This window comes from Lepus europaeus, chromosome 13 (genome assembly GCF_033115175.1).
Source record: "Lepus europaeus isolate LE1 chromosome 13, mLepTim1.pri, whole genome shotgun sequence".
NCBI classification, from domain to species: domain Eukaryota; kingdom Metazoa; phylum Chordata; class Mammalia; order Lagomorpha; family Leporidae; genus Lepus; species Lepus europaeus.
Window position 1 is genome coordinate 83118444 of NC_084839.1, and position 17428 is coordinate 83135871.

The following is a 17428-nucleotide window of genomic DNA, read 5'->3' on the forward strand; positions in this document are numbered from 1 at the left end:
TAAACTATTTTTGTGCCATATCTATAATAATTTCTCTTTTGCTGTATGAATCCCAAATGAATACTCGAATACTCCAGTAGAATAATTGCTCTCCTTAAAACAGTAGGGACATGACTGTGCTGCTGCTGCCAAGGAGGAGGAAAGGAGGAGCCTCAGAGGAGTCACCCTGGCCCCTTCCACCCGACACTGCAGGACCTTCAAGCCTGGCTGCTCTGAGAATCACTCTCAGCAGATGAGGAACCACAAGGAGCAGCTGGGGCAGCCCAGCCTCACACTTCTGCTTTCCTGGGGGGTTTGTGTTAGGGCTGGAACACTGTGGGAGGGTAACTGCTATGCTGATGACAGTAATAGGTGGCAACATCTTCAGCCTTCACACTGCTGATGGTGAGAGTGAACTGTGTCCCAGATCCACTGCCACGGAAACGCGATGGGACCCCAGATGCCAGAGTGGATGCAGCACAGATCAGGAGCTTGGAAGGCTGCCCTGCTTTCTGCTGATACCAGGTTAAGTAACTAACACTCTGACTGGCCTGGCAATTGATGGTGACTGTGCCTCCCACAGCTGCAGACGCGGAGGCTGGAGTCTGGGTCATCACCACATCACATCTGGTACCTGAGAAGGGAAACAGAAACACAGAGACCACACTCATCCTCACGTTCTAAGAGGACGCTCCTGCAGAGACCACAATGCCCTGGCCACACTGCCCGAGGCCGTTCCTGCTGCTGGCCTTCCTTACCTGGGAGCCAGAGCAGCAGGAGCCCCAGCAGCTGAGTGGGGGCCCTCGTGTCCATGCTGGGTCCTGCCTGGCACTGCCTCCTGCATGGGGCGGGAGCAGCCTGGGCCTAAATGCCCAGAGAGGTGGGCGGTGCTCTGGGGACATGCAAATGAGCAGGGGGCGGAGCAAAGTCGGCTCTTCTCAGTAACTCAGCACAGGTGCAGGGAGCCCTGGCGTCCTAGGTCACAACATTCAGCACAAATTTGCTTATAAATATGTGTCTCTCTGGGGTTGTTTTGATACAGAAGACTTACTCAGTTCAACTGTCAAATCCTGAAGTGGACCAAGTCCAGCCGGAATAGCCTATTGTGTCCTTCCACTGGGGTTCTGTAGGACAGTGTCACTGTTGATGCAGAATGTTCAGCAAAGTCTTTGATGGTGGGGCTGTCAGATGTTCAACAACGTCTCAAAGATTCAACTATAGTGCAAAATCATTTGTTCTCTACAACGTTTTTGTGAGCATCGAATAACGCTGGAGCTCACATTTGGCGTGGTGTTTAAGATACCTGTCCGCATATAGGATTGCCCGCATCAGCTCTTGAATTATCTCTTGCTAATGTCACCCTCAGAGACAGCAGGTGGCTGCTAAAGCAGTGCTGACCTGCCACCGAGGTGGGAGCCCTGGACTGAGTTCCTGAAATCCACCCTCGTCCTGGTCTAGACTGAGCCATCACAGACATTGTGGGGGTGAACTGGAAAGTGAAGCGCTCTCTTACTTTCTAATACTAATTAAAATGACAAAATTTAAGAATTTAAGAAAAGAGAATTTCTCAAAAGTATCTTAGACATATCCATATCTTTTTGTTAATAGTTGTAAAATATTATCATTGTATAACTTCAAGTGATGGCTGACAATACATAAAGAGAACACCATAATTCCTGAAAGTTAGTGCCACTCACAGGTCAGCCATGCTCTGAAGCAACAAATCTCTGTGACACTCAAGAGCTAAGTCGACCACCCTTCGTTGCTGGTGTGGACACCTCCACGTTCTACCCCTTTTATGCCATTTGGTCCTATTTCCCATAATTCATCAGCACGAAGGTCTGACTACTGATGTCAGATCCCTATGTGTGCCTTCAACTCTGGATTAGGACAAACTTGGAATCTTTTTTTTTTTCTTTGACAGGCAGAGTGGACAGTGAGAGAGAGAGACAGAGAGAAAGGTCTTCCTTTGCCGTTGGTTCACCCTCCAATGGCCGCCGCGGTAGGCGCGCTGCGGCCGGTGTACCGCGCTGATCCGATGGCAGGAGCCAGGTGCTTCCTCCTGGTCTCCCATGGGGTGCAGGGCCCAAGGACTTGGGCCATCCTCCACTGCACTCCCTGGCCACAGCCGAGAGCTGGCCTGGAAGAGGAGCAACCGGGATAGAATTCAGCGCCCCGACCGGGACTAGAACCTGGTGTGCCGGCGCCGCAGGCAGAGGATTAGCCTAGTGAGCCGCGGTGCCAGCCCAAACTTGGAATCTTGACATCCATCCAGACCCCCAGGACTGTCTGCACAGGAGAAGACCAAGATCCCATCAACTGGGGGAGGGGGGAGCTCTGAGCTGCACTCCCTGCCAGCTGGTTCCAGGAGACCCAGGTGCAGCGCCTCCTGCTCTCAGCAGAGCCGAGGTGAGGCGAGGGAAAGGTCAGTTTATTACCCCCTCTGTCCTTAGTGAAGGCAGCTGCTGTTCAGTGCAAGTCCCAGCAATGCTACAGAAATTCCTCTAGTCCTCATTAGCTGTGGGCGGGCATATCATCCCAAACCAGGCCTTATCCCCTCTGTCTGTACCCCCTGCAAGGGAGTACCATCTCCTGTGAACTCAGCATTGATATAGTCAGGTAGAAATCTCATATTTTTTTTAAAGATTTATTTATTTTATTTGAAAGTCAGATTTACAGAAAGAGAAGGAGAGGCAGAGAGAGAGAGAGGTCTTCCATCCCCTGTTTCACTCCCTAGTGGGTTGCAACGGCTGGAGCTGAGCTGACCCAAAGCCAGGAGCCAGGAGCTTCTTCTGGGTCTCCCATGTGTGTGCAGAGGCCCAAGGACTTGGGCCATCTTCTACTGCTTTCCCAGGCCACAGCAGAGAGCTGGATCAGAACTGGAGCAGCTGGGTCTTGAACAAGCGCCCGTGTGGGATGCCGGTGCTGCAGGCTGCAGTTTTACCCACTAAGCCACAGCGCCGGCCCCTAGGGCTGCCTTCTTGTCACTCACATGCCTCTGAGATGACACTGAGGCACCACTGGTCAACACGGGCAAGCAGCCTCCCATGTCTAGATCTAATAGGCATTGCCTGATTATACATTAATAAATTATTGAATTTAATCTGTTAACTAATTTATGCAGTTACAGCTTCCTGAAATGTCCCTTATCTGCCACCAACAGAATATCAGAGTGTGGTATCAACTACTGTCTATTCCATTTGTCGGTTTTTATTTATAAATTTCAATCTTTTATTTGAGAGAGAGAAAAGGACAAAGAGAAAAATAGAGTTCTTATCCCTCAATTTATTTCTCAAACACTCACAAAGACCAGCACTTGGCCAGGTTGGAGCCAGGAGCTCATCCGGGTCTCCCAGAGAAGGGAGAAAACTCAGTTACTGAGTCGTCATGGCTGCCTTCTAGGGACTGTGTAAGTATCAAAACCAGATGTTGGTGTAACACTCAGACACTGTGATGTTGGATGCTGCTCCTGAACTGACATGGTAAGTGCCCTAAGAAAATATACTCATGTGTACACATGCCTTACAGGGTAGTTTGTATTGTTTCTGGAAGTTCTAAGTGATGTGGTTAAATGCTAAACTATTTTCTCCTGTTTTAGAGGTAAAAGTAAGATCATATAGGGCATTTCAGTCAACTCAAGACACTTAACTATTTTCACAACAGAAAATGTCTCATGAGGACAAAAAATTGCATCCGTGCACTATACTGAATTATTTAAAAAATTAAAAATTACAGACACAATAAGCATCTTTTTGAAATTAAATAATGTAATATGTGATAATTATTCAATTATGATTTATTGTACTCAATGTGGGAGAAGAAAAGCACTCACAGTAGGTGGGCTTGATGGAGAGGGTGAGGAGAGGCAGGCCTTGGAGTGGAGAGGAAGGTCTGAGAAATGACCTAAGGGAAGGAGCAGTTTGTGCTGCGTTCCCCTGGCACACTGGGGTGGAGCCGGATTGGAAGTGCAGCAGCCAGGACTCACACCTGTGCTCTGATGTGGGATGCTGGTGTTGCTGCATCACAAGGTCTTTCTGAAGTCTACAGTTTGTTAGGTAGGGGGGTAAGCCTGAAGGCTTCACCCCCAACTCAGCATTTTCATGGAAGTGTGTAGGTATACAACATGCCCAAGCCAAGCTGTGAGGCAAAATATCAGCTTATGAAATTAAAAATAATTGTGATTTTTTAGGCTTTACATTCTTGTAACATTTCAAATTTGATTTTCCATTCATTATGAAGTAAACCTGGGAGTGTTTTTTTCTATGTATGACTTTGAGTAGAATTTTCTAAAATGGTTTCATGGAGAAGTAAAATCCCTTAACCTGATAAATATCCCTGAAGTGTAGCTTCTCATACCTTATACCTATCAACTGTGAACATGCTAACACGTCAATTTTCACTCATTAAACCAACAGTGGTTTGCATGTGTGACCTGCTCTCAGAGATGCTAACTATACTGTGGAATGTTGGGGAAAAATATGAGTAGAAAGGAAAACCATGCAGGGCAGGCTGCAGGGCAGTGGGCAGGGCTCTGGGGACATGCAAATTAGCAGGGGAAGGCACAGGCAGGAGCCCAGCTGCAGGGCTTGTCATGCACCTAACTCAGCCCAGCTTTCTGGTGTCCCAGGCTAGACCACACCAGCACACATCTGCCTGCAGAGAATGTTTCTCACTGAGGACTTTTTTATTACAAAACAAAGTTGGGAGAATAGTTTCCAAACCTCATATTAATCTGTGACGAGATGGGGTTATGCATTTCAATGTTGGGCTTGGATTGGGTTAGATAACTTATTTTGTGCGAACTGAGTCATAAATCTTGGAGGGCAGGGTTATCATATGTTCAACCTAACTCTCACGTGTTTCCGGTGGGATTCAAAATACTTGTCATGTCCTCTGAAATACATTTTTTTTAAAAATAGAGCACTTACAGGGAGCACCTTAGTTCGAGTCAACATTCTTTGTACAGAACCCAAGCCATTGTTCTCATGTTCATAACCTCTTTACTGTACATGCACCAAGATGACACCAGTGAGTGCCATCACAGATCCACCATAATCCAAAGCTACGGGTCTCTTTAAGGGCTGAAGTGGCCTGCCCCTCGTTCTGGAGTTGGGACCTCTGTCTTCTGTTGAGGCTCTGTCACTTGATCTGATTCCCCACAATTCACCAGCATGAACAGCTGCCAGGAATGCCAGCCCTGATAAGGTCTGACTGTTGCATGCCCCACACATGCCCTACTGATGCCACACTCCTCTTTTCTTCATTGGCAGTTTCTGGGGACATGATCCTGATGCAGACCCCAGCCTCACTATCTGCATCTCCAAAGCCAGAGAAATATCCCAGGTGCAAAAAAACTTGGGCACAGATTTGGACCCCTTTATCTTACACTTCTGCATTACTTCCTGGCATGCCAGCCTGGGTAAGGAGTAGGTTGGGTGGAAGCCAGAATGTCAGCATCAGTGTCCTGGTGCCGGGGCCCTCAGGGAGGAACTCCTAAGGCAGGACTGTAAGAAAGTCTTAGAGGGCGGAGCTGGCATTTGGTCAACATGTTTCTGGTGGAGAGGGATACACTTCGTTTTAACCTTACAGTTCTCTGAGTGTAAACTGATTTTTTGAAAAAATAGCAAATTGAGAAATATATTCAAAAATGTTTGGTAAAGTCCCTAAGCCACTGTTCTCATGTGAGGTGGGAAGGATCAGGATGAACCTCCAACGCAGCTCTCCTTTATTTCAGACCTGTGGAGGGCAGTGGGATTCCCTCCAATGCAGCTTGCAGTTGACAGGGGTCTCAGAGGTGTCACCCAGGCACACCTGGCCCTATACCTGCAACCAATTTCCCCGAGTTCTCCAACAGATGCAGAAAATTTGCTGTGCTGCTCCCCAGACACAAACAACACATGTGAGCCGCCGGGCCATGCCAAACAGGGAGGTTTGCATTTGGGGCTGTGCCACTGTGGGAGGGTGTTTGCTGGCTGTTAGAAACTCCAGCGTCCCCCGCCTCCACCCTGCCGGTTGTCAGTGTGAAATCTACCCCTGACCCACTACCACTGAGCCTGTTTGGAACCGCAGAGGTGCGGTTGGAAGCCCCGTGGATCAGTAGCTGTGCACACTGGTCTGGCCTCTTGAGACGCCAACTCAAAGAGGTGTATCTATAACTACCTGGGAGGCTCTGATTGGACTTGGCAGGAGATAGAGGCGGGCTCTCCAGGGGTGATGGACATGGAGAGTGGTGTCTAGATCATCACAGTACCTCCACTGGATCCTGAAATAATGAGAAACAAGTGCCACGCTATGCACTGTTCTTGTGATTGTTCTTTCTTTCTTTCTAAGTCAATTTTTGACTTTGGTTCATGTTAGGAAAAGAGTTGTAGATTGGTGCCTCCTCACATGGGGCACCAAAATGTTAGGAAAAGAGTCGCAGAATAGAGGAGGCAGTGTATGAATTTATAGCCAGACTGAATTTATTCAGAGAAAATAAATCCTCAGAGGTGGGTGACCACCTGCCCGTGTGCCCATGATGGAACACATGGCAGAAGGCCTCAACCCCCAGGGGCCATGCCTTTGTTATATATTAGGAGGACTGGGGATGGGGGTGGGCTAGGGGGTAGCAGGCAGAGGGGAATTCCTGGAACTGGTCTTTCAGGTGTTCAGAGCAACTGGTCTTTCAGGTGGCTCTAAGGGGTGGGGTATGAAGGCAATAGGGTGTGAGACCCAACTGAGTTTCAAGGGCAAAGACTACATTCCAGTGTTTATCTCCTTTGGGCAATGAGGGAGAATGGCTGAGGCTTATGTCCTTGTTCCATCAGTTCATACTCTTAAAAATATCAGAAAAGAGGTTTGCAAGGCTCAAACTGACCCTCGGAGTCCCTAGCACCACCCCTCTCTGAACTAGACCTTTCGCTATGGCACATGTTCTTCTGCTTTGGGAATCTTTTATTTATTTGAAAGGCAGTGTGTGTGTGTGTGTGTGTGAAAGAGAGAGAGAGAGAGAAAGAGAGAGAGAGAGAGTCTTCTATCCACTGGTTCATTCCTCAGAGGGCCACAACAGCAGGGGCTGGGCTGGGCTGAAGCAGGAGCCAGGAGCTTCCTTCAGGTCTCCCACGTGGGTGCAAAGACCCAAGCACTTGAGCCATCTTCTGCTGCTTTCCCAGGCACCTTAGTAGGGAGCTGGATTGGAAGTGGAGTAGCGGGACTCAAACTAGCGCCAATATGGGATGCCAGCGCTGCAAGCCATGGCTTAACCTGTTGCGCCACAGCACCAGATCCAGATAAATAAATCTTCTTGTCTTAAAAAAAAAAAAAGCATATTAGAAGTCTCACCACAAAAAAAACTACATGTATGTGTGTGTGTGTGTGTGTGTTTGATTTGATCACAAGCCATTCCCAAAGGACACAATATCCAAATGACTCATCAAAAAATGTAAATTTAAACTGCAATACCACTTCAAGACCTACCAATAATGCTATATTTTTTAAAAGTCTGACGATTCCAAATATTGGGAAAGATGTATTACACCTGCAACTTTTAAATATGGTTGATGGAGTTTAATATGTTCTCTATTTTAAGAATATTTTTGATAGTGTTTACTAAAGCCAAATCTGTGCCAACCAATCCTACTATTCAGCACTTCCACCCCTAGAGGTACATGCAGAGAGTGAGTACACAAGTCCACAAAATACATTTCAAGAAAATCCATAAAATCTTAATAACAGCCTCAAACCTAAAACAACTCATTAACTGAAGAATAAATAAATATGATGTAACATATAACTATTAGGCAGGCAAAGGAAAAATTACTGTCACACCAACAACATAGATTTCAAAGAACATATTGAAAAAAAGAAGATGCCAAATGTACATATTGATTCTACTCATGGAAGAACATCTGAACCCTGTTAACAGAAAATGGGACCATGATCACCTTGGCTAATAGTGGATATAACATGGGCTTTACTTAAAGGAGCTGAGGGCTGGATCCAGCATTCTGGTGCAGTGGGTTAAGCCACTGCTTACAGCACTGGCATCCCATATGAGCACTGATTCAAGTCCCAGCTGCTCCACTTCCAATCCAGCTCCCTGCTAATACACCTGGGGAAGCTGTGGAAGATGGTCTAAGCACTTGGGCCCCCACAACCCAAATAGTAAATTTAGATTAAGCTCCTGGCTCCTGGCTTTGGCTTGGCCCAGCCCTGGCCATTGAGGCCATTTGGGGAGTGAACCAGCAGTTGGAAGATCTCTCTCTTTCTCTGGGTCTCTCTCTGTAACTCTGACTTTGAAATAAAATGAGTAAATCTTTGGGGGGGAAAAAAAGGATGAGAGTATAGGGTTCAACACAGAGCAAATCCCAAAGTCTTCAATAAAAGCCGGCTGGCAGGGCGGCAGCGGTTCCGGTTCATGGCTGTGATTAGCGGTGCCAGCAGCAGTAGTAGAGGGAGCAGTGTGTATTTCCATGGAGACAGGCTCCTGTTTGGGGCCCAGCTCTCTGCCTTTGAAAACTCTTCTCAGAGCGTCTCTCAGAGAACGGATTTGAAGACCGTGCTATGAAGGAGTTCTTTGCAGGCCTGATGGAGAAACCATCAAATTGCAAGTCTGGGGAGGGGTTGTTGTCAAGAAAACACTTTGTGAAAAAACTAACCTCTCACAGGCCTTTACCCTAGAGCCCTGCAACCCTCCACCACTCCAGCCCCAAGTAGGTCCCGTTCCTGTGCACGCACCCCTGGGAGGGTGCGACACAGGCAGCCCAGGAGCTGGTCTCTTCCCGGGGCTGGGATTGCGTAGCCCTACGTAGCCCTACCGACAGTAATAACCAGCGGCATCGTCAGCCTCCCCCTCTGACTGGGAGAACCAACTCCGCTCCAGACTGAACCCCCGTGGAGCGGGCTGGGACACCCGGATATTGGTTATCAGCATCAGAGATGAGACTCTCAGCAGTGTGGCCTGGCTTCCACTGATACCAAGTGAGATGATACCATGTTGATGCTCTGGTTGGCCCGCGGAAGATGGGGACGGTCTCTCCTGGAGACAGTCAGGAAGGCCAGAGACTGGCTCAGTGCAACGTCACTGCGGCTGGCCGAAAAGGAAGCCAAAGACAATGTCCCCTCATTAGCACTGTCCTAAGAGGAGGCACCCTCTTGCTGCCCTGACCCCCTGAGAAGGCTGGAGATCAGGGAAGGAGCTCAGGTTAGGAGAAGAGAATCCCAGCAACTCGGGTGCTGCCTGTGCCTGCTCCTGACCTGGGTGCCAGAGCGGCCGGCGGCAGAAGAGCTGAGGCTCTCTGTGCCCAGACTCACTGAGCAGCCAATTCACGGGGAATCCCAAGAGCAGAAACAGATTCTGGGGGAAATATGCAAATCAGCCAGGGTCTGGGCAGGTGTGGCCCAGCAGCTGCAGAGCGGGTGTCTTGGAGGGCTCAGTTACTCCCAGAGACCCCCCTCCCGGCCTTGGTGAGATAGAACTGCCTCTACTGATGAGTCTCTGCCTCATTTTAATTTCTTTTTTTTTTATTTTTTATTTTTTTAAAATTTATTTGACAGGTAGAGTTATAGACAGAGAGAGAGAGACAGAGAGAAAGATCTTCCTTCCGTTGGTTCACTCCCCAATGGCTGCTACAGCTAGTGCTGCGCCGATCTGAAGCCAGGAGCCAGGTGTTTCCTCCTGGTCTCCCATGCTGGTGCAGGGGCCCAAGCACTTTGGCCATCCTCCGCTGCCCTCCCGGGCCACAGCAGAGAGCTGGATTGGAAGAGGAGCAGCCGGGACTAGAACCCGGCGCCCATATGGGATGCCGGTGCAGCAGGCGGAGGATTAACCAAGTGAGCCACGGAGCCAGCCCCTCATTTTAATTTCTGATCCTCATTTGTCCTCAGGACCCCAGAATCTGCAGGTAGGCCACAGGTCCTCCTGCTGAGAATGAAGAAACAAGGTGGATGACCTTTGACCTCCCAAAGCTTAAACTTTCATAGGAACACAAAAGCTTTCCTCTGGAATTACAAGGACTATCATCCTCACGGGATGGGCATGACATATTTGTTCTGTCTGGATAAACTATTAGAAGAGATATTGTGAGCAATGGTGGAGGGCATCTTTGCAGCAAATCCATGCCTGCTCTTCAGGCCCTGTGCAACGGAGATCATAGTTCCTTGGAATATATTTCCACAGGGCCTTGGCTTGCGCCATCTTCTGTTGCTTTCCCAGAAGCACCAGCAAGGAGCTGGATTGGAAATAGAGCAGCCAGGACTCGAACCTGTGCCCATATGGTGATGGTGACAGAGAGAGAAGGTGTGTGGATGGGGGAATGGGGGAAAGAAAGAGAAAGATCTTCCATTTATTGATTCACTCTCCAAATGAGTGCAACAACAAGGCTTGGGCCAGGCTGAAGTGAGGAGCCTAAAACTCCATCTGGGTGTCCCATGTGGGTGGCAGGAAGCTGGATCAGAAACAGAGCAGCCAAACTCAAACTGGCATCCTGAGGTGGGATGCCTACATTGCGAGGTGCGGGTTAAGCCATCGCACTGCAACATTGGCCTCTCCTGTCACTTCTTTGAGTTTTCCCTCAGCCAATGTCGTGGAAATGTTGTCCTTCTATTGTTCTGAGTCTTCTCTGTGGCAGAGGCAAGTTCAGGGCCCTCCTAGTCAGCCATCCTGAAGCTCCTTGGATAATTCTTTTATTTAAAGATTTATTTATTTATTTGAAAAGAGAGAGAGAGGCAGAGAGAGACAGAGAGAGGCAGAGAGAGACAGAGAAAGGCAGAGAGAGGCAGGCAGATCTTCCATCCACTGGTTCACTCCCCAAACGGCCACAATGGCTGGAGCTGGGCCAATCCCAAACCACCAAGAGATAAAGCTCCTGGCTCTTGGCTTCAGGCTGGCTGCCCCCTGGCTATTGCAGCCATCTGGGGAGTGAGCCAGTGGGTTGGATTTCTCTCTCTCTCTCTCTCTCTCTCAGCATTGTTATACACAGTGATCTTGCTGAAAGAGAAATCAACAAAGCAACTGCATTCACAATAGCTACAAAAACATTTTAGCAATAAATTCACCAAAGAAGTGAAAAATCCCTATAATGAAAACTATTTTTTAAATAATGAAAAAGCTCCAAGAAAACCCTCAAAACAAAAGATATTCCTTGTTCAAAGATTGGCAAAAATTAATATTGTTAAAATGTTCATATTACCTGAAACAATCTACTGATTCGGTGCAGTCCCCATCAAAATATCATTCTTTCCAGAAATAAGAAAAACAATCCTAAAATACATATGGAAATGACCAAAAGATGGAATAATTAAAATGATCCAGAACAAAATTAAATAAAAATACAAAGCTGGAGGCATCAAAATCCCTGACTTTCAAGTACACTACAAAGTTAGAGTTGTTAGAATAGCATTGTACTGGAATAAAAGCCAACATATAGATCGATTAAGCCGAATAGAGAACCCAGAATTAATTCACAGTCACAGAGCCAACTGATTTTTTACAAAGTTGCCAAGAATACACATTGGAGAAAGGAGAGTTTCTTCAATAAATAGTACTGGGAAACTGGGCAGTCTAGTAGAAAAATGAAACTCCCCACTTCTCACCATATATAAAAGTCAACTTGAAATGGATCAAAGAGTTAGATGTAAGACTTGACACTGTGGAACTCCTAGGAAGGAAACACTTCAAGACATAATGAGGGCAATGATTTTATGGATAACACCCTAACAATACAGGCAACAGATACCAAACTAAACAAATGGGATTTTATCAAAACAAAAGGTTTTGCATAGCAAAGAAAACAACCTACAGAGTAACATATGATAGAATGAGATAAAATAGTACTGAAGCAGTATTTTTATACTTTGCGTTTCTGTGTGGGCACAAACTGATGAGGTCTTTACTAATTATATACTGAAGTGATCTTCTGTATATAAAGAGAATTGGAAATGAAAAAAAAAAAACAACCTGGTGTTAAAATGGAAATGGCATAGAAAATTAATTAATTTGAAAAAAAATTATGTAGGATCTCTGTCTTTAATGTGCTGTACATTGCTATTTAATGCTATAATTAGTAATCCAATGGTAGTTTTTTCACTTTATGTTGCTATATGGGCAAAATGATGAAATCTTTACCTAATATATACTAAACTGATCTTCTGTATACAAAGAGAATTGAAAATGAATCTTTACATGAATGGAAGGGGAAAGGGAGCGGGAAAGGGGAGGGTTGCGGGCAGGAGGGAAGTTATGGGAGGGGGGAACCCATTGTAACCCATAAGCTATACTTTGGAAATTTATATTCATTAAATAAAAGTTTAATAAAAAAATTTAAGAAAAAAAAAGAATGAGATAAAATATTTGCAAGCTTTTAAATCCAATAAATGACTAAGATTCAGAAAATATAAGGAACTCAAAAAACTCAACAATAACAAACAGCAACCAATAAAGTTAATAAACAAACCAAGGAACTGAACTGACATTTTTCAAAAAAAAAGAAGGAAGAGAAGTGCAAATAGTCAATAAGTTCATGAAAAAATGCTCAAAATCACTATCCATCAGTCAAACACAAATCAAAACCACAGTGAGATATCTCCTCACTCCACTTAGAATGGCTATTACCAAAAAGATAAAAGACAAAACCTGGGACCTGTGGCATAGTGGGTAAAGTTGTACCTACAGTGCCAGCATCCCATATAGCTGCTGGTTTGAGTCCCGGCTGCTCCTTTTCCAATCCAGCTCTCTGCTTTGGCCTGGGAAAGCAGTGGAAGATGGCCCAAGTCCTTGGGCCCCTGCACCTGCGTGGGCAACCTGGAAGAAGCTCCTGGCTTCGGATCGGCCCAGCTCCAGCCATTGCAGACATCTGGGGAGTGAATCAGTGGATGGAAGACTTCTTCTATCTCTCTCTCTCTCTCTCTCTCTCTGCCTCTGCCTCTCTGTAACTCTGCCTTTCAAATAAATAAAATAAATCTAAAAAAATGACAAAAGCTGACAGGATGTAGAAAGAGGGGAACTCACACACTGTGGGTAGGAATGTGAATTAGTACTGGCAGTATGGAAAACAGTATGGAGATTCCTTTAACAACTAGAAATGGAACTGCCATATATTCCAGCAGTCTCACTGCTAGCTATGAATCCAAAAAGACATAAAATCACTAAATCAAGGCCATACCAGCAGCACCAAGTTTCCCACAGTGCTGTTCACAACAGCAAAGATGTGGAATCAGCCAAGGTGCCCATCAGCAGTTGAACGGATAAATAAACTGTAGTATACATAGCCAACGGAATACTATTCCGCCATAAAGAAGAATGCCATTCTGTCATTTGCAGCAAAATGGATGGAACTAGAGGACACTATGTTAAGTGAGATTTAAGAGAGACACAAAAATCCAAGTACTGCATGTTCTCCCTCATAAGTGGAAGCTAAAAAGTATCTCAATATGAATATAGAATTGTAATCAGTGGAGGTTGGGAAAGTTACAGGCGACATTTGGGTTGAACAATGGTGCCCAGACAGAGTTAGAAGGAATAAGTTCCTGGTGTTACACAGCAGAGTGGGGTGACTGTGGTTCCCAGTCACCTATCATATATTTGATGAACAAATAGAATACAGGAGCGATAAGGCTCCGACCATAAAATAATGACAGAGGGGAAAGTGTTAAATAACCTGATTTGATCAGTACACATGATACACATGAATTAAAACATTAAAATATATTCCATAAATATGTAAATTATTATTATATATTATATATATTATATTATTATTATTATAAAACTGCCACAAAAAAGGAATCATAGAATCCAGGAAATGATGGAAACTTGTCCAATAGCCAATCAGGTGATGTCATAAACAAATTGAGTTTCTCTGTTTTGAGTTCACTGTTTTTATTTGGTACTGGGCTTTTATACTTGCCAAAATTTCAGACTTACATTTTTCCTCTCAGGTACTCTAGTGTTGGTCATTAATTCTCTGTCCTTGTTTTTGGTATTAAATATGTTCTTATCATTCCCCAAATTTAATTTCCTTTTAAATGGAAGGCTATGGGATTATAAATAGTATTATTCTTATAATTTTAGGTATATACAAATTTTAAAAGGTACACCTTAAAGAAAAATATCCAATCACAATTGTCCTGCATTTCTACTCAAATTTTGTTTCCAAGTATGTATTAAATTTCTTTATTATTCCTAAGGGTCTGACATCATTGTTATCATATTAAATTAAATACATTTATAATACATTTATATTTTTTAAAGTAATTATCAAAATTATGTCACAATGAGATGTGACTTATTTTGCTTTTAAATCTCTTCTCTGTGTAGTCATGAAAATGTAGGATTGTGTAGGGAGTTAGGGAACAGGAGCCTACCTCAGGTTGCATACGTGGGAGGGCCTCGTCTCTGAGTTGGGCCCTGGAGCGGTTGCCTAAGCAGCCGGTTGACACCAAGAATTCACAACATGATTAGTCGCCAGACACTTAGTGGAGAAAGTAAAGTCTGGGACCCGTCATTTTCACTGTCACTAGGTGTAGACACCGGGGAACTGCAGAGAACAGACCCTCGTGGTACAGTGGAGGTTGGAGCAGCGGAGGGGTCCCGTGGGGTGGCTGACTCTGCTGGGGACTCAGAGTGGGCGCTGTGAGCGCTGCAGCCTTGCCCCTGCCTCCCCCTCTGTGAGCTGGATTGTGGCTGACGACACTGAGGACGGGGAAAGCTGGGACCCGCCACCCTCCCACGCAGCCAGCGGCCTGTGGGCCTGGTCTCTCACTGGGACTGACGACAGAAGCTGTGCTGTCTTGTGCCCCCCCGACACACACACACACACACACATACAACATCTTTTTGTTGACCACCTCTCCTCTGCATCCTGCTACTTGGATACTTGTTTGTAAGATTTCTTCTGAGTGACCAAGGTTCCGCCTGTGTGCCACATCTCTTCTCCTGATTGTCTCTCTCTCCTCCGAAAGCAGAGAGCCAGTGTGCCCCACCACCGAGGGGCTCAACCCCAGACTCCAGCCTAGTGTTTTCTCTACCACATTGGAGTTGCTTTCTGTTTCTTTGTCATTTTCTTAGCAAGGAAATACAATATCTTTCCTCCTCCAATATTTAGTGATTGAAAAATGTCATGTTAATCACATTGATTGTCTTCAGAATTATTAATGAACATAAAAACTGGCTTTAAGAAAGCAAACCGGTTTGTTCAGGAAGTTACCTGTGAGGCCCCACCACTGTCCCTGTCAGTAGCAGTGCCTCTCACAGAATTGCTGTGCCCAATCCTCCTGTGTGGTTTCGCCACTCACTGCCTTCTGAAAATCAGGGTTCCTCACTGAAATCCCGGATGACGTTCCGGACAGCCATGGGCACGTTTCACAACATCTCTGTCTCAGTATCACCAACTGGAAGTTGGGAATAAAACACACTTCTCATATGAAGACCTAGCCCAGGTCACGGCCCAATGATAACTTTTCACTTTTATGGCACCCACTCTCATCTTTTTGTTGTTCATTTTACAATTTCAGACAATAAGACAGACTTGAAAAGTGTTGCCATGCCGCCCAGCCATCAGGAATGGCATCTATTTCCTTGTGTTTTCAATTGATCGACAGGTGCTCTGTGGAGTTGCTTGGCCAACAGAATGTGCTGAAAGTAGCACCATGCCCCGTAGTCCAGGTCGAAGAGGCTCTGCAGCCACCACCCTCCTCTCTGGAAATGAGAAACCTGACACAGTCTATTGGAGAAAGGGGCCATGTGCGGGAGACTGAAGTAGCCAGGCAACAGCCAGACCAACCACCCAACGCTTCGGTAAAGTCATCCGCCCGTCAAGGCGGTGGGTAGGGGACTGGGGGAGCAGTGGGCACAGTCATCTCTGTAGGAAGACGTTATGTCATCTCTGATAAGGTTCAGAATTGCCAGCGCAATAATAACATTAGAAAATTACTCACTTAAAATTGTGAGTGGGCATTTGGCCTAGCAGCTAAGACACTTGTATCCCTTAGATTCAATTCCCAGATCTGGGTCCCAACGTCAGTGTAGACCATGGGAGGCAGCCAGTGATGGCTCAAGCGGTAGAGTCATACCAGCCACGTGGGAGACCTGGATGGAGTTCCTGGCTCCAGACCAGTCCAGCCCTGGCCACTGAAAGCAGTTGGGAAGTAAACCAAGAAACAGGAGCATCAACTACCCCCCAACACACACCTCTCAAATAAATTTCCTCCCACAGGTAGAATAACATTTTAATAATCCAATTAATTTCACTGGTTTTACATTGCCAGGTGCACAACACATTCATCATAAGTGTTTGTTGGATGAAGAGCTGGACAAGCCCTTATAGTCTTAGATTCCAAATTCTGGCCAGGCATATGGTAGCAAGGATGGGATAGATCCCAGTATCTAATTAATTTTGTAAACAGCATAAACGTGATACAGACAATTCATCCAAAAATGCTAGATGTTGAGGTGCAATGCACCCACCTCTTCTCCAACTGGCGTGCCTCAGCTGACGGCCAGCACCAACCGGCAGACAGATGGGGGAAGCCAAGGTGAACGGCCCCGCCCAGCAGACCCGGCTGTGTGGAGCTGCACCAGTGATGCCCAGCCCAGCCACAGAGTCACAAGAAAGACTGAGTTGTGGCTGCAGTCCTGTAAGTGTTGGGGTGCTCCGGGAACCTGCAATAAATAAAACAAGCGATGGCATGTGTCCAGACCACAGATTGGCGCTCACGCCCTTCCCTCTTTGCCTTCGCGAAGGCTCAGTTCAAATGTAAGGCGACTTCCTCCACCTTCTCCCTGCTGCTCAGAACAGGAAGCAGACTGGGCTCCCACCACATGGCCCCTTCACGCCTCTCAGACTGTGCCTTCTGCAAAGAACAGGTGTCTTTGTACCGGAGCAGGCGACTTCTGTGTTTTTGTTCGGGGATCTGTCACTGTGAGAGGTCGGCTGAAGTGCTGCTGACAGTAAAACACCCCGACGTCTTCAGCTTCCACTCCATGGATAGCGAGAGAGAAGTCAAACCCGGAGCCACTTGCCCGGAACCTGGAAGGGGTCCCAGCAGCCCTGGAAGAAGCTCCGAAGATGAGCAGCCTGGGCGCCTGCTCGGGTTTCTGTTGGTACCAGGCTACGGAGGTACCTACCTGCATGTTGGCTCTACAGGTGGTAGTGACGAAGTCACCTAGCGATGCTTCCAGGACCGCCGGCGACTGGGTCAGCATAATGTTCCCCATGCAGTCTGCAAGGACACGGCATCCAGACAGCGCGGTTTATTACTTCCTGCCAGGGATGAGAAGAAGCTACCTCCCCTCCCCTCCCCTGCCCTCCCCTCCCCTCCCCTCCCCCCACCCACCGTTTCCTAGAAGAACGATGCCAGCCTTCCCAGCCTCGTCTGCGTACAACAATGCAGACAGAAATGGCCGTCCTCCAGTGTCAGGGGTGAGTTCCAGCTGCTGGTCTGCAGTGGGAAATCGACTTACCCTGAAAGGTCA

The 17428-nt window shown here is 46.5% G+C and overlaps 1 gene segment (V, D, J or C); it reads right to left on the reverse strand.

Annotated features, from left to right (window-relative positions):
• Positions 1 to 299: 299 nt before the first annotated feature.
• LOC133772409 (Ig kappa chain V region 3381-like) lies at positions 300 to 15307 on the reverse strand. The segment is given in 2 exon segments: positions 300 to 613; positions 15277 to 15307. Coding segments are annotated over 2 exon segments (345 nt in total).
• Positions 15308 to 17428: the final 2121 nt, after the last annotated feature.